The 24043-nt window shown below is 49.5% G+C and overlaps 1 protein-coding gene across 2 annotated transcripts in view; it reads right to left on the bottom strand.

Moving 5' to 3' along the window:
• NDST2 (N-deacetylase and N-sulfotransferase 2) overlaps nt 1-24043 on the bottom strand; it is a 396550-nt gene that overhangs the window by 17227 nt on the left and 355280 nt on the right. For both annotated transcript variants that reach the window (XM_082267466.1, XM_082267467.1), the window contains one exon: nt 23110-23280. In XM_082267466.1, the coding sequence (XP_082123592.1) occupies nt 23110-23280 (171 nt within the window). The remainder of the gene's footprint in view (nt 1-23109; nt 23281-24043) is intronic.

Here is a 24043-nt window from a genome sequence, read left to right as displayed (position 1 = left end):
ACCAATTCAGACACTGCGCGCAGAGGTAATAGCCACCAAAAAGGCTACCTTCTGTGACAGTAAGCAGAGGAATCTCTCTAAGGTTTTCAAATAGAGGTTTCTGAAGGACTGACAGTACCAAGTTAAGATCCCACGGAGTTAACAGGGACCGTATTGGAGGAGCAATATGGCGAACTCCGTGGATAAAGGTGTGAATCAAAGAATGTGAAGCCAAAGGACGTTGAAAAAACACTGCCATGGCCGATACCTGGCCTTTAATAGTACCCAAGGCCAACCGCTGCTCAACCCCACTTTGGAGGAAAGCCAATATCCTAGCCACTGAAAATGAGTGTGGTTGCACCTTAATCGATTCACACCATGCGATGTACATTTTCCATGTACGATGATAAATCTTCCTAGAGGTAGATTTTCTAGTCTTCAAATGAGTGTGGTTGAACCCTAATCGATTCACACAATGCGATGTACATTTTCCATGTACGACGATAAATCTTCCTAGAGGTAGATTTTCAGAAAGACCCCTAACCTTCAATGTGTAAGGGCTAAGTTGCGCTAACGGGTACTAAATCCACAGATAAATATCAGATGAAGCACACTAATGATAGTCCACAGTAATGACAAGTCCGTATCCAAAATAAAAAAGGCACAGTCCAAAAATGAATAATTCCAGTGGTGGATGGTTAAACCAACATTCAAATCTCCTTACCGGAAAGCAGAATGGAGTTCGCCCAAAAACTCTAGTCGGATTTAAAACCTCAGCCTTCAGTCAATGTGATCAGAAGTCCTCACATCCACAGGTGATGGTCATATGTAAAGATAAATAGACAATCCATAGCGTAATACTGTTGAATGCTATTTCATCACCCAGAGGAGTGCACACCGTCACCAGACGGTTAATAGTAAAAAACACCAGTGACCTGAAGTCCCAAATGCTTACCAGATAGTATGTAATTAAAGGTAATGATTGGAAAAGGAAGTGCCACACAGAGCCCTCTCCCGACACCACTGCCTCTTACCAGATATAAATTAGTGAGAGCCACACAAACTGTCATCCAATACCCGAAGCCAGTAGCTCTAGTGGTCCTTCCAAATTATATCAGGTTCTCCCAGATTACCATGGGTTAAAACACTCTCTCCAGAAGCCAATCCTTGGAGTAGATGTCACCAGGAGAAAATTCTATTGCTGACTCGATCATGTATCATATGGTATATAAAAAACAAAAGGCACTACATAGTGCATTACCAAAGACACTTTTAATAAAGAAAAGACAGCAACTTACAGAAGATGAAACAGATATCCTCCGCCCGTCCTATTCAACACTCGTTCCCACAAGCAGGTGACGTCAGCACGCCGCGACCGACGCACGTTTCGTCAAATGTGACGTTTTCAAGGTGAAAACGTCACATTTGACGAAACGTGCGTCGGTCGCGGTGTGCTGACGTCACCTGCTTGTGGGAACGAGTGTTGAATAGGACGGGCGGAGGAGCCGACCGGCCGGCGGCCTGCCTATATCCTCGCTGATATCTGTTTCATCTTCTGTAAGTTGCTGTCTTTTCTTTATTAAAAGTGTCTTTGGTAATGCACTATGTAGTGCCTTTTGTTTTTTATATACCATATGATACATGATTGAGTCAGCAATAGAATTTTCTCCTGGTGACATCTACTCCAAGGATTGGCTTCTGGAGAGAGTGTTTTAACCCATGGTAATCTGGGAGCACCTGATATAATTTGGAAGGACCACTAGAGCTACTGGCTCCGGGGATTGGATGACAGTTTGTGTGGCTCTCACTAATTTATATCTGGTAAGAGGCAGTGGTGTCGGGAGAGGGCTCTGTGTGGCACTTCCTTTTCCAATCATTACCTTTAATTACATACTATCTGGTAAGCATTTGGGACTTAAGGTCACTGGTGTTTTTTACTATTAACCATCTGGTGACGGTGTGCACTCCTCTGGGTGATGAAATAGCATTCAACAGTATTACGCTATGGATTGTCTATTTATCTTTACATATGACCATCACCTGTGGATGTGAGGACTTCTGATCACATTGACTGAAGGCTGAGGTTTTAAATCCGACTAGAGTTTTTGGGCGAACTCCATTCTGCTTTCCGGTAAGGAGATTTGAATGTTGGTTTAACCATCCACCACTGGAATTATTCATTTTTGGACTGTGCCTTTTTCATTTTGGATACGGACTTGTCATTACTGTGGACTATCATTAGTGTGCTTCATCTGACATTTATCTGTGGATTTAGTACCCGTTAGCGCAACTTAGCCCTTACACTTACCTATTTTGCTTGTCACAATTTAAGTTGCTGCTGTGTTTCTTAGTAGTTAGCGCAGTTATATTTTCTTTTATCCCTAACCTTCAATACCTGGCTTTTAACAATCACGCCGTTAAAGCCAGAGACTGTAAAGCAGGATGAAAGATCAGCCCTTGAGACAGCAGATCTTCCCTGAGAGGAAGTCTCCTAGGAACATCGGCAACCAACCTTACCAGATCAGCGTACCAAGACTGCCAAGGCCAGTCTGGAGCCACCAGAATTACTTAAATCTCTTCCACCTCTATTTTGCACAGAAGCCTTGGCAGAAGTTTTAGTGGAGGAAACGCATAGATCAGTCGATACTGATCCCAAGGAGCCACCAGTGCGTCTGTGGCGTCGGCCAGAGGATCCCGAGACCTGGCTACAAATCTCTGTACCTTCTTGTTGAGCCGAGAGGCTAACAGGTCCACATCGGGTGTCCCCCACCGGACACAGCGGGTGAAACACCTCCGGGTGAAGGGACTATTCCCCCGATCCAACAGCTGACTCCTCAAGTGATCCGCCTGCCAATTTTCCACTCTGGGAAAATGCCTGGCGGAGAGGGCTGGAACAAAGTTTTCTGCCCATTTCTGGATCCTTTTCTATTGGTTCACTACTCAGTTTTAACTTGGTACTATTATAATTTTTAAGGAATTCGTTTCGAAATGCGTAAGCCTTTCAAAGCTTCAGAGGACGGTACATCCTGTATCTTGATGCTGATGGCAACTTACCCATTTGATATGCTTGTACCAAGAACTCGTTTGTGAGTATTTTTATACTTTAATGAAATAAACCTTTTAGAGGATAATGCACCCTTGTGTCTGTTTTTGGTTTCTAGTGGTCTTAGACTACCCTTGTCTTGTAAGGGGCTGCAAGGCTGAAGCTATCCAGCGATGCCGAGTCAAAAGTGCTCAGTAGCTGCATGATTGTCGACAAGGTCGATAGAGGATCCCACCGCTCAGAGCGCAGGAGACCGGTGCTTCGCACCGACTTTTTGTTTGTTGACTCAAGTGATCCTCCTGCCAATTTTCCACTCTGGGAAAATGCCTGGCGGAAAGGGCTGGAACAAAGTTTTCTGCGCATTTTAGGATCTCGGCCACCTCCCGGGCCACCAGCACACTCTTGGTGCCCTTCATGGTCCACGGCCCTGGCATTGTCTGATTGAATCCAAACTGGACATCCTTGCAGACGACCAAAATACAGAAGAAATTATTGCGCTAACTTAAAAAGAAAGTGTAAGCAGCTGACACCAATCACTGAACTAAAGAGAGTGATACATCAATACAAATACAAAAATATGTGCAGCGCTAGAAAAAAATATAGTCCAACAAATTGAATTGTCCAATCACAGGAAACATTCCACAAAAACGAAATTGACAGTGATAATGAAAAAAGTCCAACATATATAAATGGTGCAAATCAAATAAGTGCAGCAAATCCCGTCACCAGTGAAGGTAAAAATATGTTGCGCTCACCAAATAGATGGGACCCCAAACACCTTATGGTATAGGAGTCAAACAGGCTTAAAAATGATGATGATGATGATGGAGTGTCCCCACAAATTTTCACTGATTCCAATGGAAACCATGCAAATCTCCAGCAGATGAAATTGTTCAAAGATTCCCCTTCAACATGGTAGGTGGTAAATCCTCATAATATAGGAAAGGTCTGCAAACTAGTAAAAGCACCAAACTCAGATTGTGAAATCCTTGCAGACGATCTGTTCAGTGACTCAAGCAAAGCTTTATCGCTCTGAGTTCCAGAATATTGATTGATAGTCTGGACTCTTCCCCTGGACAAACATCTTTCCAAGCACTCCACCCCAACCGGACAGGCTGGTAACCGTGGTTACCACGGAACAATACAGGGAAGGAAGGACTTGCCCTGACGCAAAGCCAAGGAACAGAGCCACCACAGTAGAGCACTTGTGTTTTGACTCAGCTGAATCAGATTGTCCAAAGATTATGGATCCTTGTTCCACTTGACAATAATTTCTCTTTGCAGAGGTCTCGTGTGGAACTGAGCAAACGGAACCACCTCAAAAGGTAGACACCATCAAGCCTAGCGCTCGCATGCAAGTCTGCAGAGAGGACAGATAGCTGGATAACAGCAAGCGAATCCCCCTCTGCAACTTTTGCAGCTTTTCCAGAGGGAGAAACACCCTCGCTGAGTCCAGAGTCAGTCCCAAATAATCCAGTTTGGAAGATGGGACCAGAGCAGATTTTTTAAATTATGTTACAACCGAAGTCTTGCATAGTCCTTACAGTGACTGATAAGTCGCCCAAAAGGACTAAATGGGAGTCTGCTCTTAAGAGATTGTCCATGTACCCCAATGTCACAGTAATGCCAATACCGGAGCCAACACTTTGGTAAAGACCCTGGGAGTGGAGGCGAGACCAAATGGTAACGCCACAAATTGATAATGCTCCTCTCCTACAGCGAAGTGAAGAACACGCTGGTTTCCGAGGTAAATAGGGATGTGCAGATATGCGTGCTTGATATCGATAGAGGCCAAAAAGTCCCCTTGGTGTAGGGACGCCACTACCGTGCGAATTGACTCCATTTTAAACTTCTGTACCTGCACAAAGAGGTTCAGAGCCTTGAGGTCCAAAATTGGATGCATTTTGCCTTCTTTTCTGGGAACAGTGAACAGGTTTGAATAGAACCCCTGAAAGTGTTCCCAAGAGGGAACCGGCACAATCACTCTTTGCGATAGCAGATCTTGTACCGCTTCCCAAAAATCCCTTAACCGATCTGGAGATAGGCAAAGATTGGAGGGGAAGAATCTGTCCGACGGTCGAGTCTTGAATTTGATCTTGTTCGATCAGATCAGTTAATGGACCCATTTGTCCAGAATCAAGGAGGTCCATGGTTCCAGAAAGAAACAAAGATGTCCTCCCACCCCAGTTATGGGTGAGGGCGACGCTTAATGCAGAAGGGGACTTGTCTGCAGATCTGGAGGGGCCTGCTCTTGGCTTACATGATGTCTTCTTGGAACCCCCAGATGATCTAAATGGCTTAAATCCTTTCTCCTGCGTGACGGAGGCACGAAAGGGCTGCCTGTGTGCTGAAAAATAAGGGCCCCAACTGCGTAGTGGAGACTTGCCCTTAGCGGAAGAGTACTCTTCCCACCTGTAAGCCTTTTGATAAGTTCATCCAAGGAAGAACCAAATAGGCGGCCCCCTGTAAAGCCTTTTTTGAAGCCTGGTCCGCAGACCAGCTTTTTAGCCACACGATGAGTCTAATGGTTACCCCTACCGTGGATACAAGGGGGGCCGCATCTAAAGACGCATCACATATAAATAGTAAGGCTTGGACTATTTGGTCCGTTAGCTTTGCAAGGCCCTGGGGAAGTAGTTTTGCTTCCAAATCACTTTTTAGTAACTTTGCCCATTCCGTTATGGTCTGGGACACCAGAGTGATAGCGAAGACCAGTCTAAGCATTGAGCCCGCAATCACATGTAAGTGGCAGGACAGAGTCTCAATCCTTCTATCAACAGGGTCTTTAAAAACCGGAGACTCCTCCACCGGGACCACAGTAGATTTGTTCAGTCTGGAGACCAGATGGTCCACCTTCGGTGGAACAGTCCATTAATTGACTACAGCGTCTGCAAAGGGGTAGCGCCGCTTACAGCGCTTTGGCACCACGAAAGGGTTTTAGGCGCCCCCATTGTTCAGTGACAATTTTATCAAAAAGTTACGGACGAGGGAAAACCCTGCCTAACTTCCGGGATTTGCATGTGCCAAAGGACACCTGCATCCCTGACGCTGTAGAATCGTCCGCCGTTTTTAGAGTTTCTCGCACTGACACCATATGCCTCCATCAGCGCGTTTTCCCACACTGCTGCAGATGAGGATATTTCATCCTCGCCATCAGAGCTCGATGACGCAGAACCCTCAGGGTGACTCGCATCTGTGGCGCCATATCAACCTCAGAATCTGAGGATAGAGATGAGGCAGGTGAGGGCAGTAGGCGCTTTTTTACTAGTCCTCTTTTTTTAGGACCAAATTAACGTTTGACACCAGGGTTTCCAAAACCGCCGTTAAGGCAGACAAGGGTTGTGACCCAGAGGTCCCTGCAACACCGAGGAGGGGATCAGTGGATGATACTTACTCCTAGGACTCCATGGTAACCCGGGACAGCGCACTGTCACTTTTAGAATACTGTAAAAAAAAAAAAAAAAACACCAGGAGTAATCCCCCCCCCCCCGAGGCCCCCATCGCCAGCTACACCCCCTGCACCAAACCTGACTAAGGTAGGAACCCCCTATGAAATAGTGGGTAGGATGGCCTGCTGGGAGAGCCCTGGTGGTTTATAGGGGATGGTCCCTAGGGACCCCACAGATATGGGGAGGCATAGGGGATGGAGGAAAACCCTAGGGTCCGACTGTCCCAGTGAGGGGCCCACGTCCACCCTGAGATATGGAGGGACACTACTCACCAACGATATTGGGATGGGCGCCACTCCGGACAGACCACCTCCCCACCCTTTGTGGGGGTGCTGTCGGCCAAGGTGTACGCTGCAACGCAAGCCAAATCAGGTCATGTGCATCCCGGTGAGGTGTTTCACTCACAGGCCAGCCGCCATCCAGTGGAGCTATGTCGTGGCGAGGACTAGCGCAGAGCTGCAACCTGCACACGCTCGCTGGCCAGACTGGGAGACCATAAGGATCTAGGAAATCCAGTCCGACGCCCAGTCTGGCTGTTGATTGTAGTTCTCTCAGCAACAGAACTAAAAAAAAAAAAAAAAAAAAAAAAGGAATTTTTGTAAAATCTTACCGTAAAATTCCTTTCTCTGAGTCCTCCGACAGTCGCCGCCACTTCATAATCTTCACTAATGGGGTAATTGACCTTTGCTCCGCAGGAGTAGCTAGGCAACAAGATTTGTTAATATCAAAGCTTTTAGCATATCACACCCCTAGGGGGTGGTCCCCTCAGTCAATACCTCCCTGCTTCCAGCATTCTCAACTCAGTTTCAGTAGCATAGCAGTAGAGTACATAAACAAACCCCAAAAGAGGGACGGCGACTGTCGGAGGACTCAGAGAAAGGAATTTTACGGTAAGATTTTACAGAAATTCAGTTTTCTCTTACGTCCTCCGACAGTTGCCGCCACTTCATAATCTTCACTAATGGGGACGTCCCAAAGCAGTGTAGACATGAGGGGTGGGAAAAAACGCAGCCGCGCATAAAGCAACGCAGTACCCACATCAGAGAAAGGAACCTTACCAAAGTAAGAGAACCAACCTGGCAACAGGAAACCGTGCTCAACGGGAGCAACAACCCAGGAAGAACAAGTAACTCAGGGGCAAAAACACCCCAACAGCCAAGGCCCCAAACAAGGGACCCTAAAGCACTGCCGCACTAAGAACTTTACGGCTAAAGGAAGCATCTGATGATGCCTGAACATCCACTTTGTAAAATTTTGAGAAGGTGTGAATGGACGACCAAGTCGCCGCCTTACACACCTGGGCCACAGAAGCCTGATGCCGATAGGCCCAAGACGTACTCAGAGATCTGGTAGAGTGCGCCTTCACAGGGAAAAGGAGGAACCTTCCCCCTCAAAGCATAGGCTTGCACAATTGTCTGTCTGATCCATTTGGCGATGGTAGCAGCCGACGCCGCCATGCCCTTCCGAGGTCCCTCTGGAAGGACGAATAGGGAATCAGACTTGCGAAAGGACTTAGTCGATGACAGGTAAACCCTGATCGCCCGAACAACATCCAAGGTATGCAAAGCCACCTCCTTCGGATGCTTAGGCTTCGCGCAAAGCGAAGGCAAGACAATGTCCTCATTCAGGTGAAACTCCGAGATCCTTTTCGGAAGAAAAGATGGGTTAGGTCGCAAGACCACCTTATCCAAGTGAATCGCCAAGTAGGGAGAGCTGCAGGACAAAGCCGCCAGCTCCGACACCCTGCGAGCCGAAGTGATCGCCACCAAAAAAGCAACCTTCTTGGACAACAGAGACAATGAGATCTCCCTGATCTTTTCAAAGGGAGCCTGATGTAACACGGACAGAACCAAGTTCAAGTCCCATGGAGGCAAAGGTTCCCTCCTAGGAGGGGCCAAATGTCGCATCCCCTGAACAAAGGTGCTAATCAATGAATTAGACGCCACTGGGCGCTGAAAAAGAATGGCCAGCGCAGAAATCTGACCCTTAATTGTGGCCAGCGCCAAACGCTGGTCCACTCCAGTTTGGAGGAAAGCCAACACTCTCGACACCGAGTAGGAGAGACCCCTATCCTTCAGGACTTGCCTTTCAACAGCCAGGCCATTAAAGCCAGCGACTGTAAAGCAGGATGGAATATCGGCCCTTGAGACAGAAGGTCGTCCCGAAGCGGCAGACGCCACGGAGCGTCGACTGCCAGATTCACGAGGTCTGTGTACCAAGACCGGCGAGGCCAGTCCGGTGCCACCAGAATCACCGCGTGCGGTTCCGAGGCCAGCCTGCGAAGCAGCCTGGACAGCAGCTGAATCGGTGGAAAGGCATACATCAGACGATACTGATGCCAGGGCACCACCAACGCGTCTGAGGCGTCTGCCCGAGGATCGCGCGTCCTTGCCACGAACCTTTCCACCTTGTTGTTCAGACGAGACGCGAACAGGTCCACATCTGGAAGACCCCACTTCGCGCACAACATCTGGAAGACATCCGGGTGAAGGGACCATTCCCCCTGGTCCAGGGTCTGGCGACTCAGATAGTCCGCCTGCCAGTTCTCCACCCCCGGAATGTGTACAGCCGTTATCGCCGGGACATGCGTCTCGGCCCATGACAGAATGCTGTTTACTTCCCGAGCAGCACGGGCACTCCTGGTGCCCCCTTGATGGTTGATGTAGGCCACTGCTGTGGCATTGTCCGTCTGAACCCGAACCGGACGGCCCTGAAGCCGTTCCGACCAATGCAGAAGGCAAAGTTTTATCGCTCGCAATTCCAGAATGTTGATCGGAAGGGAGGACTCCTCCTCCGACCAAGTTCCCTGGGCGGACAGAACGCCCAGAACACCACCCCAGCCCGACAGGCTGGCGTCCGTGGTGATTACCGTCCACGACAAGGGACGAAAGGACTTGCCCCCCGACACCGCCGGGGACTGGAGCCACCACAAAAGACCCCTTCGGGTGTGGCGGCTCAACGAAAGCTGCCGATCCAGAGATTGTGGATGCCTGTCCCACTTGGCCAAGATCTCCACTTGAAGACCCCGCATATGAAACTGGGCGAAGGGAATCGCCTCAAAAGCCGAGACCATTAGACCCAGACATCTCATACATGTCCGGAGGGACGAGCACTGAGTGTCCCTGAGGGACCTGACCTCGTCCTGAAGTGTCCGGAGCTTGTCTTCAGGCAGGAAGACCTTCGCCTGAGCAGAGTCCAGGATCATCCCCAGGTAGGGAAGACGAACCGGACGGACACAACGTTGATTTTGGAAAATTTATCGTCCAACCAAACTACTGTAGAGTCTGCAACGTGGTGGACAGGTCGTTCACCAGGCCTTGACTGGTCGCAGACCGAAGCAAGATATCGTCCAGATATCCCAAGACAGACGCCCTGGGCTCTCAAAGCCAGGACCGGCGCAAACACCTTGGTGAAAACCCGCGGAGCCGAAGCGAGACCGAAGGGTAACGCCACGAATTGGTAATGATCCTCCGCAATGGCGAATCGAAGGTACCTCTGGTGACCCTCGAAAATGGGGATGTGGAGGTACGCATCCTTCAGATCGATGGAGGCCATGAATTCCCCCGGAACCAGGGCAGCCACCACTGAGCGCAGGGATTCCATGCGGAACTTGCGAACCCGCACAAAGCGGTTCAGAGCTTTCAAGTCCAGAATCGGACGCACTTTGCCCTCCTTTCTGGGCACAGTGAACAGATTGGAGTAGAACCCCCGAAATCTGTCCCGATGAGGCACCGGAAACCACCACTCCCTGGGCCCGCAGATCCCGAAACCGCCAGGTGCAGATCCCGCAAACGCTCCGGAGACAGCTGAAGATTTGAGGGAAAAAATCTGCTCGCCGGCCGAGAGAGAAACTCGATCTTGTATCCAGATCGAACGATTTCCTGAACCCACCTGTCCCGCATGCGGGCCAGCCAGGGTTGAAGAAAACCGAGCAAACGTCCCCCCACCCCAGAACCGGGTGAGGGCGCCCCTTCAGACCGAATTGGTATGGGCAGCGGGCCCGGACTGGCCGGACTTCTGCTTACCTGCCCACGGTTTCTTCTGAGAGCCTTGGCCCTTGAAGGGCTTGCCCTTGTATTGTGACCGAAAGGCACGAAAGGACCCCTGAGAGGGCCTGAACGAGGTATTCTTCTTACCGCGAACAAACTTAATCTTGTGAGTTTGGGGTAAGAGAGTGCTCTTACCCCCGGAAATTCCCTTTATCAGAGTATCCAAAGACTCGCCAAAAAGGCGAGATCCCGCGTAGGGTAAATTAGCTAAAGTCTTGCGAGAAGATTGGTCAACCGACCAACATTTCAGCCATATCAGGCGACGGTTCAACACCGCGACACTGGAGAGGCATGCAGCCAAAGGGACTAAATCCAAGTCCGCATCGCACAAATACATGACACCCTGATGAACTTGATCCACCATAGCCAACGTTGTCGGCAGAGTCAGCCACCAGGGTGCGCCTGAGCACCTGCGTTCAATCCGCAATAGCTTGGGCTGCCATAATGGAAGCAAAAATAGGCTTCAGCATAGAACCAGCAACCGTATAAGAATGACGGGCCAGAGACTCCAATCTCCTGTCCGTAGGGTCCCGGAACACCAGGGTATCCTCAGCAGGAATCGCAGTAGATTTATTCAAAACTGCCACCGCGTGATCCACCTGCGGCGGCACACACCAACGCTCATCAGTGGTGGGTGTAAATGGATAACGCAGCTTGAACTTACTTGGCACAGTAAAAGGCTTCTTTAAATTGCGTCATTGCTCATCAACAGCGCGCTGAAATTCCGCAGGGCAGGGAAAAGCCTGCGCTGCTTTGCGTTTCCTTTGCGTCCCATAAGAGGACATCAAAGCAGGAGGACACGGTTCATCTTGCAGATGCAGTGTTTCCTTGATAGAAGTAATCAACTCATCCATGAGTGCAAGCTCTTCAGGCGAGCCAGGGGGAGAAGTATCAACCCCTTCTACCTCAGCCTCCCCCCTCAGACCCCATAAGGTCCAGAGATGAACGAGACCCTGAGAAGGGCACTCCAGCCATAGCAGCCCCATCGCCCTCTGAATCAGAGGAAATGGATAACCTGGGCCGTTTTGCGGATCGATCAGCCATCAGCATCTGCACCTGAGAAGCCAAGTTCGCCACCACAGCAGCCAGATCAGTCCCCTCGGGGGATGCAGCAGCCCCTTGGCCCCCCACCAAGGTGGGAGGAAACTTGCAATCCTGAGAATCCATGCCCCAGTATCAACTGAAATAAAGTACTGCCCCTTTAAGACCGCGGCGAGCGCAGCCCACCGCACACTACCGTATGCACCGACCCCCGCAGGGATAAGGAGCACTGAGCAAGGAAATACAGGATAAGGAAGGTAAAAACCTGGAGAGACCACACAGGCTGCTGCCACCGTTCGCTGTTCCAGAGCAAAAGGAAGTGATGCAATGACTGACCGCCCTATATAGCCTATGAAGGCTTCACAAACCTGGCCGCTCGGCTGAGGGAATCAAGGCAACAAGAAAATGGCGCCGACATGTGCTCGCAGGAGCGATCGCCGCCAAAATGGCGGCGTTTGGCGCCAAAACACCGCGCTGTAACACACAGGGCCGTTCGTCACAGTTTGCCAAGAAAAAATGGCGGGCCGCATCAGCGGTCGCCGCATAGCATGTCTGATCCCAGTCTGCCCCATACATCTCACACAGCAGAGCAGGAGAGCCCCCCCCCCCCCCCGCAGCCCACAGAAAGGCAGCTATTCCACACAGGAATCTGACAGGGAGCTCAGCACTTACACAGACAGAAAAAAACAGCTAAGTAAAAGAAAGAGAAAAATACTTGAAATAAAATCAAAAAGAGAATAGAAGGCTGAGACTGAAAGCCCCAGCACAGTAACAGCCAGCCACTCCTAAGCTAGGCAATTGAAAACTGAGTTTAGAATGCTGGAAGCAGGGAGGTATTGACTGAGGGGACCACCCCCTAGGGGTGTGATATGCTAAAAGCTTTGATATTAAGAAATCTTGTTGCCTAGCTACTCCTGCGGAGGAAAGGTCAATTACCCCATTAGTGAAGATTACGAAGTGGCGGCGACTGTCGGAGGACGTAATTTTTTAGATAAAAAAGTTCCCTTTTTACAAAACATGCTAGGACCAAAATCCCAGCAGGGGTCTAGGTCCTTACTCCTGACTAGGCAGAAAAAAAACTGAAGGCCTATAGCAGAGTGAGTGGATATATAGAGAAATAAAAGGTTAACGAAAAACACCCTTCAAGAGGGAACAGCCCCTCTTAAACAGCAGCCTGCAAAAACTTTGCCGCCAAAAGAAGCATCCGCAGATGCCAAAGTATCTACCTTATGGAATTTTGTGAAAGTATGCATCCAAGACCAAGTGGCCGCCTTTTGCAAACTTGCGATATTGATGCTTTATGACGGAAGGCCCAAGAAGCACTCATCGCCCGAGTAGAATGCGCCATGATAGGGAAAGATGGACTCTGACCTTTAAAGGAATAGGCCTGAGTCACCACCTGTCTGATCTATCTGGAGATAGTAGCCGAAGAAGCGGTCAGCCCTTTTCTTGGTCTGTCTGTAACCACAAAAAGCGAGTCTGATCTCCAAAAGGACTCAGTTGCTGCCAGATACACCCGAATTGCACAAACCACATCCAAGGTATGCAAAGAAAATTCCTTGGGACACAAGAAAGGCAACACAATGTCCTCATTCAAATGGAAGTAGGAGACAACTTTGGGCAGGAATGATGGGACAAGGACGAAGAACCCCTTTATCCCTATGGACCCCTTAATAGGGACAGTGACAGGATAATGCCGTCAATTCCAATACCCTGCAGGCCGAGGTAATGGCCACCAAGAATGTCACCTTCTGGGATAACGTAGGCAATGGAATTTCCCGAATATTTTCAAATGGAGGTTTCTGGAGAACCGAAAGTACTAAATATAAATCCCATGGTGGCAAGAGAGACCGTACAGGTGGAGCCACATGTTAAACCCCCTGAATGAAGGTACGAACTAAAGAGTGTGTGGCTAGTGGTCGGTGAAAGAAGATTGCCAGGGCAAACACCTGGCCCTTGATGGTACTCAAGGCCAACTTCTGATCAACGCCCCGTTGAAGAAAGGTGAAGATCCGAGCAACAGAAATGGATCAAGGATGAGCGGCAATCGTCTCACACCAAGAAGTATATATGCTTTCCATGTACGATGATGGTATATCTTTCTGGAAGACGACTTCCTCGCCTTCACCATAGTAGGGATCACTGATCCAGACAGACCTCTATCCCTCAGTATCTGGCTTTCAATAGCTAAACCATTAAAACCCGGGACTGTAAAGCAGGATGGCAGATCATCCCTTGGCACAACTGGTCTTCTCTGAGAGGAAGCCCCAAGGGACTTTATGGCCACCAGACTGATTGGAAGATCCTCGCCCTCGTTTCCTCACAGGAATTGCGGAAGCAGCCTGTATTGAGAATTATACTGGCTTTACCGTGGTCCTTGGACAACTGCGGCGGCTGCCAGAGGAACCCGTGATCCCAACATAAACCTCGGTATCCTCCTGTGGAGCCTAAACCTGTTAAAGGAGCTGCATGTAGGACTGTGCAACCAGAACTGTCTTTAAGGTGGATACCACCAGATTTAAAACCTGTATGCAAAATGGGAGAGAGAACTATCTCTGTGACAGCAGCCGGTGAATCACGGCCTGTGGTTCCTGAAGTTTGTCCAGAGGAAGGACTACTCTGGTCAGAATAAAAATCAGACCTAGGTAAATCAATCAATTCCCTGGACAGGGATAGGGGGGACCTTAGGTAGTTTGGACATCACCTGAACCTTTGCAGGAATTAAATGCGCACAACTAGACTCAGGACCTAAAAAACCTGAAAAGGACAAGCTTTGTTCCTCATTCTGGGTAACCCCAAAATAATCATTTTGTGGATCCCCTTGACGCTCCTGAAGGAGGTCCACAAGGCCTGAAACCAGCGAAGATGTTTCCCCACCCCAATAATGGATGAGGGCAGACCTTTTTGCTGAAGTGGTCTTGTCTGCGGGTCTGGAAGCTAGCTGTAGGTTTACCAGACCAAGGATGCGTGGAACCTGCCGGAGAAGATTTGAAAGATCAATTTCCCTTATTCTCTGTCCCAGAAGCACGAAAGAACTTTGTAGGTGCTGAGAAGTGGGGACCCCATCTGCGAAGAGGCTCCTTCCCTTTCCTAGACTATGGCAGGAAGGTACTCTTCCCCCCTCCGTGATACCCTTAATGATGTCATCCAGGGTAGGATAGTCCCAAACAGGCGATCGCCTTGAAAGGACAGATCGAGAGCTTTCTTAGAGGCTTGGTCTATGGACCAATTCTTAAGCCACAGCACGCATCTAATCACCACCGCTGAAACAGAAAGCTTGGACAGCACAGGAGCAATGGATCCCCAACTGGTCCCCTAAATCAACATAAGCAGCTGGGACTTGCTCACCCCCAGGCCCTGGCGCAAAAGCTTGTCCAATTCAGTTAGGGTCCGAGAAAAATGGATTTTTGTAAGATCTTACCGTAAAATCCTTTTCTCTTAAGCTCATTGACAGACGTAGTCTTCTTGATTCTCAAGAGCTGGGTTATGTTGTCTCCGCAGGAGTAGGACTAGGCAGAAAGACAAAACGTTCTGGCTCCACCTTAGGGGCAGTCCCTGAGGGTATATCCTCCCTCTCTCTGCTACAGGGAATCAGTTCTGTTTTAAAGCAGTACAGAGAATTTAACCCAACCCAACTCAATGATAGAGGGGCGGGTACTACGTCTGTCAATGAGCTTAAGAGAAAAGGATTTTACGGTAAGATCTTACAAAAATCCATTTTTCTCTATCGCTCATTGACAGACGTAGTCTTCTTGATTCTCAAGAGCTGGGACATCCAGAAGCAGTGCCACAAAATGAGGGGTGGGATTGACAGAATCAAAATCCAATCTAGAAGGCCCAACCGGAGCCAACCAGAAGTATCAAAGGACTCATCGAGTAAACAGATGAGACCTACCCCACAAAATCCTCGAGGTAGACCAACAGTCTCCTCAAACAGTGGCCTGCAGGAACCTTGCAGCCAGAAGAGGCATCTGATGATGCCATCACATAAACCTTATACAATATTGTAAAGGTATGAACCGACTACTAAACAGTCGCCTTGAAAACCTGAACCACTGACGCCTGATGGCGGAAGGTCCAGGAAACTCTAAGCGCCCGAGTAGAATGCGCCTTAACAGGGAACGGGGGATCCCGACCCTTAGATAAAATAAGCCTATACCACCGTCTGTCTGATCCATCTAAAGATGGTCGCAGCAGAACAGGCAACCCCTTCTTAGGGCCATCCGTGATCACAAACAGTGAATCCGTCTTACAAATTGAATCCGTAGTATTCAAGTATATCCTGATCGCCCGAACTACATCCAAGGAATGCCATGCAAATTCTCGAGGATGATTGGGCTAAGGACATAGGAAGGACAATACACTGTCCTTATTCAATGAAACTTTGAAACCACCTTAGAAGGAAGGATGGATTCGGATGAAGAACAACCTTATCCCTATGAACCACCAGATCTGGGGAACAACAGTATAATGCAGCCAGTTCTGACGCCCTGCATGCAGAAGTGATAGCCACCAAGAAGACCACCTTCTGGGATAAAGTAGGCAAGGGAATCTCCCTGATATTTTCAAAGGGAGGTGTCTGAAGAACCGACAGCACCAAATTAAGATCCCAGGATGGTAACGGCGCGTGCACTGGCAGAGCCAGGTGTCGCACCCCCTGGATGAAATTCCGCACCAAGGAATGAGTAGACAAAAGCTTCTGAAAGAAGATAGCAAATGCTGAAACCAGACCCTTGATAACACTCAAGGCCAGCTTCTGCTCAACTCCCTGTTGCAGAAAGCCAATATTCGGACTACCGAATAAAGATGTAGATGGAACCCAAGGGATTCACATCACACAATATAAGACTTCCATGTACGATGATAATCTTTCTGGAAGTCGCTTTCCTTGTTTTAACTAGAGTAGGAATAACTGAAGCTGACAATCCCTTGTCCTTCAGCACCTGGGTCTCAATAACCAGGCCGTTTAAAACCAGCGATCGTAAAGCAGGATGGAAGATCGGTCCCTGAGACAGTAGATCCTCCCTGAGAGGAAGTCTCCACGGGACGTCCGCCATCAGTCTGACCAAGTCGGCGTAACAAGCTCGACGAGGCCAGTCCGGAGCTGCTAGGATTACTGGAATACCTTCCTCCTCTATCTTGCGAAGAAGTCTTGGCAGTAACCCAAGAGGAGGGAAGGCATACATTAGCTGGTATTGCCCCCACGGGGCGATCAGTGCGTCTGCGGTTTCTGCTAGAGGATCGCGGGAGCGAGCCACGAATCTCTGAACTTTCCTGTTGAATCGAGATGCCAACAGATCCATATCCGGGGTGCCCCATCGTAGGCACAACTGGTGGAAAACGTCTGGATGGAGGGACCATTCCCCCTGATCCAGAGTCTGACGGCTGAGATAATCTGCCTGCCAATTCTCCACCCCCGGAATGAACACCGCAGAGATTGCTGGAACAAATCGTTGCGCCCAGCGAAGAATGCAAGCCACTTCTTTGGCCGCTCGGACACTCTTGGTGCCCCCCTGGTGATTGACATAAGCCACGGCCGTGGCGTTGTCCGACTGGATCCGAACCGGGCTGCCCTGGAGCTGCTCGGTCCAGTGAATCAGACAAAGTCTGATCGCTCTCAGTTCCAATACATTTATCGGTAACCTGGATTCTTCCGGGGACCAAAGTCCCTGGACAGATAACTGACCGAGAATTCCTCCCCATCCGGATAGACTGGCATCCGTGGTCACTGTCGTCCAATATATTGGCAGAAATGACTTTCCCTGGCTGAGCATCGGAGACCGAAGCCACCAGACCAGAGACTCTCTGGTCTGTTTGCTCAATCGGATCTGATTGTCCAGGGATTCCGGATTCCGATTCCATCTGAGAGGAATCTCTTGCTGAAGAATTCGGGTATGGGACTGGGCAAATGGGACTGCTTCGAAGGAAGCCACCATCAACCCCAGACCCCTCATGCAAGTCCGAAGGGAAGACCAGCTGTTGGTGGACTGCTGATTGAATCTTTCGGAGTTTCCCTACCGGAAGAAAAAACTCTTGTCCTGACTGTGTCTAGAATTAGACCCAGATATTCGAGCCTCTGGGTGGGAACCAGAAATGACTTTTGCTGGTTCACCAGCCACCCGAATTCCTGTAAAGAAATCATAGTAATTTCTATGTTTTGTAGCAAGGTCTGAGGAGACTCTGCATGAAGCAGAAGATCGTCTAGGTAACCTAGAATCGATATGCCTCTTTGGCGCAGAAGTGCCAACATTGGGGCCAACACCTTCGTGAAGACCCGCGGAGCCGTGGCGAGACCGAGAGGTAACGCCACAAACTGATAGTGGTTCTCTTCTACGGAAAAACGTAGAAACCGTTGATGTCCTGCGAAAATGGGAAAGTGAAGATATGCGTCCTAGATGTCTATGGACGCTAGGACATCCCCTGGATGCAGAAAGGCTGCTACTGTGCGAATGGACTCCATTCTGAATCTTCTTATGTAGACAAAAGAATTGAGTGCCCTTAAGTCCAGAATTGGACGCACTTTGCCCTCTTTCCTGAGTATTGTAAATAGGTTTGAATAAAAACCCCTGAAAGCGTTCTGTCCAAGGAACGTGGACTACCACTCCTTGTTGTAGTAAATCTGTGACTGCTCTCCACAGATCGTCTAAACGATCCGGGGATAGTCGGCTATTGGAAGGGAAGAATCGCGCCGGTGGGAGAGATCGAAGCTCGATCTTGTACCCTGACCTTATGACTTCGCAAACCCATCTGTCCGGGATTCTGGAAAGCCATGGATCCGGGAACCGGCGAAGACGTCCCCCCACCCCAGTTATGGGTGGGGGGCGCACCTTCAGGCTTTGGACGGTTTATCTTCAGGTCTAGAGGGGGCGGGCTTTTGCTTGCCCGACCAACGACCCCTGACGCCTCCTGCAGGAGCTTTGGAGGACTTAATTTTTTCACCCACGGGACGAAAAAAAACTCTTGTGAGCAGAAAAAGAAGGCCCTCGTCTTTGACGAGTTCCTTTACCTTTAAAATTTTGCGGTAAAAAGGTGCTCTTTCCACCCGTGAGATCCTTAATGATCTCATCTAAGTTGGCTCCAAATAGACGCTCTCCTAAAAAGGGGAAATTAGCCAATGCTTTTTTGGAACCTTGGTCGGCTAACCAACCTTTTAGCCACAGTGTACGCTTGAGAACCACCGCTGAGACAGATGCTCGCGCCAATAATGAAGTGGCGTCTAACGCCGCATCACACACAAACTGTAACCCCTGTATCATCTGTTCCAACAAATCTGATACCGCCTGAGGGACCTCTTCTAGGTCCCGGCGTAACCACTTGGTCCATACAGTTACAGCCTGCGAAACCAGACCAATAGCAATTATTGGTCTGAAAGCTGATCCAATCAAGGTAAACATGGTGCGAGACATAGCTTCTATCTTGCGATCCACTGGATCTTTAAAAGACGGAGCGTCTTCTAGAGGAATAACCGTGGCTTTATTCAATCTAGCAATTGGTGAATCCACCACAGGTGGTTCTGTCCATTTCTTAATGAGGGTTTCCTCAAACGGATAACGCCTGTTAATGCGTTTAGAAATAGTAGAAATGCGTTTTGGCAGACTCCATTCTTCTTTGATTGGATTGCCAAAACATTTGGGCAATGGAAAAAACCTTCGCCACTAGATGCGTTTTTAGTCCCAAAAGGGATTTCAGTTTCAGCTATTTCTGACGGAATACCCTGTAATCTTAAGGTCTCTTGAACAGATACCATGAGTGCGTTTACCAACGCTTCCTCTCTGGCTATGGCTGATGCCGAAACATCCTCCTCACTGTCTGAAAAGACAGTACACGAGACACCAATACCAGATGAAGTACCTGCAACTGCAGAAATAGGCTCAGAGTCTGAATCCGAGGTTTCAGATAATAAGGGGTTAGGCAGGGGTCGCTTACTTGCGCCCTGTCCCTGACAAGCCACTTCCACCCGGGACACAAGCTTCCATAATAGCGGACAATGATTTAATCGTCAGTGGGGTGCTGGAGGATCCCGCAGACCCCTCGAGGGGATCCGGAGGAGATACATGAGTGGCAGGGTCCATGATAATTCAGGACACCTTTGCCAGAAAACACAAAAAAACTTTTCTTTTTTTTTTTTTTAAATAAAAAATACCTCTTTTTTTTTTTTTTAATGTGTCTCCCCCTAGCGCAATAGCGCCCCTCAGAGTACCTGCTTCTCGATCCCACAGAGAGAGAGAGGGACCCCCAAGGCTCACCAACCGATGCAGTGAAGTTTCCAACCAACTGCAGTCAGCGTCTGTCTTTACAGACTGGAAGGAGCTGTTGCTTTTTCCCGGGTAGAAGGACGTGGCTCCGCCCCCTGTGTACGCCTTCCGGCGTTCCCAGCTCTCCACGAGGTAGCTGGGCTCATGAAACATGGCCGCCCCCCATATAGGAGACATTAGACTCCAAAAACATGGCGGCCGGCGTGACCTGAGGACATGCATGCACCTGGTCTACGGCAAAATGGCGGCGGACCGCCGAAAACGTTTTTCCCAGCACATCCACCTGCATCTCTGCTGAGTGGCGATTGATAGATCTACAGGAGATACACTACAAATAAGGTAGGATTATACCTCCTATGTCTGCTGTAATGCTACAGTCTGCTGGGTAGAGTGTTAGCTCTCAAACCAAGTCCACTTCCCACAAACACATACTGTATTTACAAGGGGGACTTTTAGTGTCAGATATATACTGACCATGTATGGAGGGGCCCATAATTCATACTGCCTCATAACGAGGAAAGAAAAAAGGGAACGTTTACTCACCATACCGAACCGACAGGCACCCTCTCTTCACAATACCCTCTCCACCGGGGTGGGGGTTTGTGGACCACTCCGGACGCCTCGACTCTCAGGTTCCTGGCGTCCAAGCGAGACTTTTAACTCGCAAGGTCAGTCCCTCCACTGGGACTCCGTCGCGGCCGACCCAGCGTGGAGCTCTGGTCTGCATGCGCTCGTAGGCAGAAACCGGGGTGACCACTGGATCTCAACATCCAGCCCGTCGCCCGGCCCCGCATACTTACTTGAATGTGTCGCGGCCGACCAAGCACAATGCAATGGTCTGCGCGCGCTCGTAGGCCGGCTGGGGTGACCAATAGTGTCGCCCAGTCCGGCGTTTTTTGCTTGAAGATCTCACAGGAAAAACACTGGAGAAAAAACTACCTAAAAAATATTTCTTCTAAAGAAAAAATCTTGCCAGGACCAAAAAGATCCCAGCAAGGAGCTTAGGTCCTTACTCCTGACTAGACAGAAAAAACTGATTCCCTGTAGCAGAGAGAGGGAGGATATACCCTCAGGGACTGCCCCTAAGGTGGAGCCAGAACGTTTTGTCTTTCTGCCTAGTCCTACTCCTGCGGAGACAACATAACCCAGCTCTTGAGAATCAAGAAGACTACGTCTGTCAATGAGCGATAGAGAAACCAGGGCTGAGGCAAAGACTGTCTGCAATGTCGAACCAATCATAGTAAACATGCTGCGTGCCACAGCCCCTGCTTTCCTATCAGCCGGGTCCTTAAAGGATGGGGATTCCTCTACTGGGATCAGGGTAGCTTTGTTTAACCTGGAAACAGGAGGGTCTTCCACTGGTGGACTAGTCCACTTTTTTAAAAGTGACTCCTCAAAAGGGTAACGTACAGCAAAACGTTTGGGGACAGCAAAGAGTAATTTTGGTTGTTCCCATTCCTTACAGGGAAACCTGTCAAAATAAGGCACATAAGGAAATGTCCGACATACATCAGCCGCATGCTCCATTTTTAAAGGCTCACGCACTGCAGTGATAAATGCGTCTACCAGCGCTTTTTAATTCGCTACTGCGACCATGGAGGAATCATCCTCACTATCAGCTGGATCTAGGGGTGTGATATTAGGCAGCCCCTGGATGGGCCACGTCTACGGCGGCATCAGGCTCCAAATCAGATGAGACAGACTGAGCAGGGAAAGGCAGGGAAGCTTCCTTCTGGGCCTTTGCCCACACACCACTTCCACCCAGGACAGTGAGGACTGCAGGACCACCATCAGTGCAACCAAGGGAAGCTGGGGTTCCGAGGGACCTGCCACCTCCATCAGGGGGGGTCAGTGGGTGAGATGTGACCCATAAAGAAAGGAAGACCTTGCAGTATAAACACGATCTTTTGGTCCCACTAAAGGATTCCCCCAAGGATCAGGGTACCTATCAGTACAGAGAAAGATAACCGGGATCCCCAAGGACTCACCCTACCAATCGGAGGAGCGCTGCAAATTTGGACCCAGCATCACCATGGATGCCATCCCTGTTCATATATCCCAGGCACAGGAAGAGGAAAATGAAGAGTTAAATGAGGAGGAAGAGGAGAAGCTTTGGTTTACCTATGAGACTTTGGTCGTATCCAGCGCCTCCCGGACTAAGGGAAAACAGCCCCTGTGACATCAGGCTACACAAACATGGCCGACAGCAGGAGACCAGCCAGACTAAGGGAAAATGGCCCCAATGACATCAGGCTACACAAACATGGCCGCAAACCGGATACCAGCCAGACTAAGGGCAAATGGCAGCCATCAGCTTCAGCATGCTGCTAGGATCTTCCCTGTGCACTCTGCAACACTACACTCTCTGCAAGGGGACCCCCTCCAGAAGGTAGGACACACGTTAGAGGAGACTCTGCTGCACACTCTGCACTGGGGCCCCCCCGCACTATACCCACATTGCAAACAGTGGGACATGCATGCACCTAGGGGTCTCCTACACTGGGACCCCTCCAGACTACCAGGGCAGGACACTATATCCTAGGACCCTTACAGAGTGAGGGAGACCCCTGGGGTAATCCTCTGCCCTGGGACCCCCACCAGACTCCATGTCCGGACAGGGTGGAAAGGAAGTGGGGGGAAGTAAAGCTCACTGAGGGATTTTTAAGGATGGGAGGAGGGAACCTGCAAGCAGGTCTGGCTGTCCCTGGAGGTTACCCGTGTACACCCCAAACCCCCCCCCCCCCGCCTTCTTTGGTACGGGTAGTGCTCCAGACAGAATCTTCGCCACCGAAGTAGGAGAGCGGTCGGCCAGGGGACCGCTGTGACTCAGACCCAAGCCCAGTCGTATGTGACCCCGCGAGACTTAACTAACAGACCAGCCTCTGTCCGTGAGGCTATGTTGTGGCTGACCTAGTGCGTAGATGTGGTCTGCACATGCTCGCTGGGCTGGGGGGGGGACCACTGGATCTAAATTATCCAGCCCAGCAGATGATTGTAGATCTCCCGAGAGAAAAAACAAAAAAGATGTAAGGGAGAAAAAAACTGATGGGACCTGAGATCCCAGCTGGGAGCCTAGGTTCTTACTCCTGACTAGACAGATTAAGACTGATTACCTAGAGCAGAGAGGGGATTATATACTAAGCTGAGTCCTACTCCTGGAGGAGGCAATATAATATGATTTATGGAGCGCTGTGGCCGTCGAACGAAATACTTTTTTTTTTACAAAGCAGCATAGTACAGCCACAGCGCAAACCACTATATATGTGGAACTAGATTATAACTACTAGACTTACTTGACTGGGTGGGTAGTAAGTTAGCCATCTCTCTAGGTGAGTAGCATACCATCCTGGGACCAAACAGCGACTCTGAAGGTTCTTCAGCTGTTGTGAGGCATGTGATCCAGCAGTTACTACTTGAGCAAAGGTGTAGTTCAGTGCCACAGGGTCGTTGTGTGCTCGCTGGTGCTATCAGGGAAAAGCACAGAGCCAATTATTATAAGTAAAAAGAGCCAGTTCATTTCATTAAATGCATTCTAAAACTCCCTGCCTGCACCTCATGCTTTTCCCCTACATAAGAAGTGCATTGATCATGTAGTTTCATAGTGTCATTTGTTGCCCTGCTTGCAAAGCCTAAAGTAGAGTAAATCTTCACATTCTTAAGTCTGAAGTTTCTATTTGTGTGCAAACATGTGGCATGTGCCACAGAACTGCACAGGTTAATACATGAGGGAGCGAATACCCTCAGGCGATGAATTCTATTCCCTTAAATAACAGATTCCAACCCTTAGGAGGAAGAAGGGAGGTGGAGGACACCCATTTTTTAAGGACTCCAGGCCAAATTAGGTGGGGGGGGACGGCGATCCAATATACTCCCAGAGGAAAAATACGTGAACGAGAGGGAGGAGATCGGGAAGACAAATTCAAAAGAAAAAAATTCCGGTAGGAGCCGGGATTTTTAACCACTTCCGGTCCCCCTGCCGTCGATTTACGTCGGTAGTTTGATGTTAAATAACGGGGTTATGGCAGCAGATAGCTGCCATAACCCCGGTATTTTTTAAGGCGGTGGGCAGTCCTCTTTCAGATAAGGGTGGTCCCAGTGGCGAATTCACCGCTTGATCACCCTTACGGTGCGGCGGGAGAGGTGCCCCCCCTCTTCCCGGTTGTTTTCCCCGCTGGCAGCGTGGAAAATGATCCGGTCCGCGCTCCTCACAGACAGGAAGTCGAGTGA

The sequence above is a fragment of the Pelophylax lessonae genome, assembly GCF_965119305.1.
Source record: "Pelophylax lessonae genome assembly, chromosome: 9".
NCBI lineage: Eukaryota > Metazoa > Chordata > Amphibia > Anura > Ranidae > Pelophylax > Pelophylax lessonae.
This window is presented reverse-complemented; position numbering and strand designations above follow the sequence as displayed.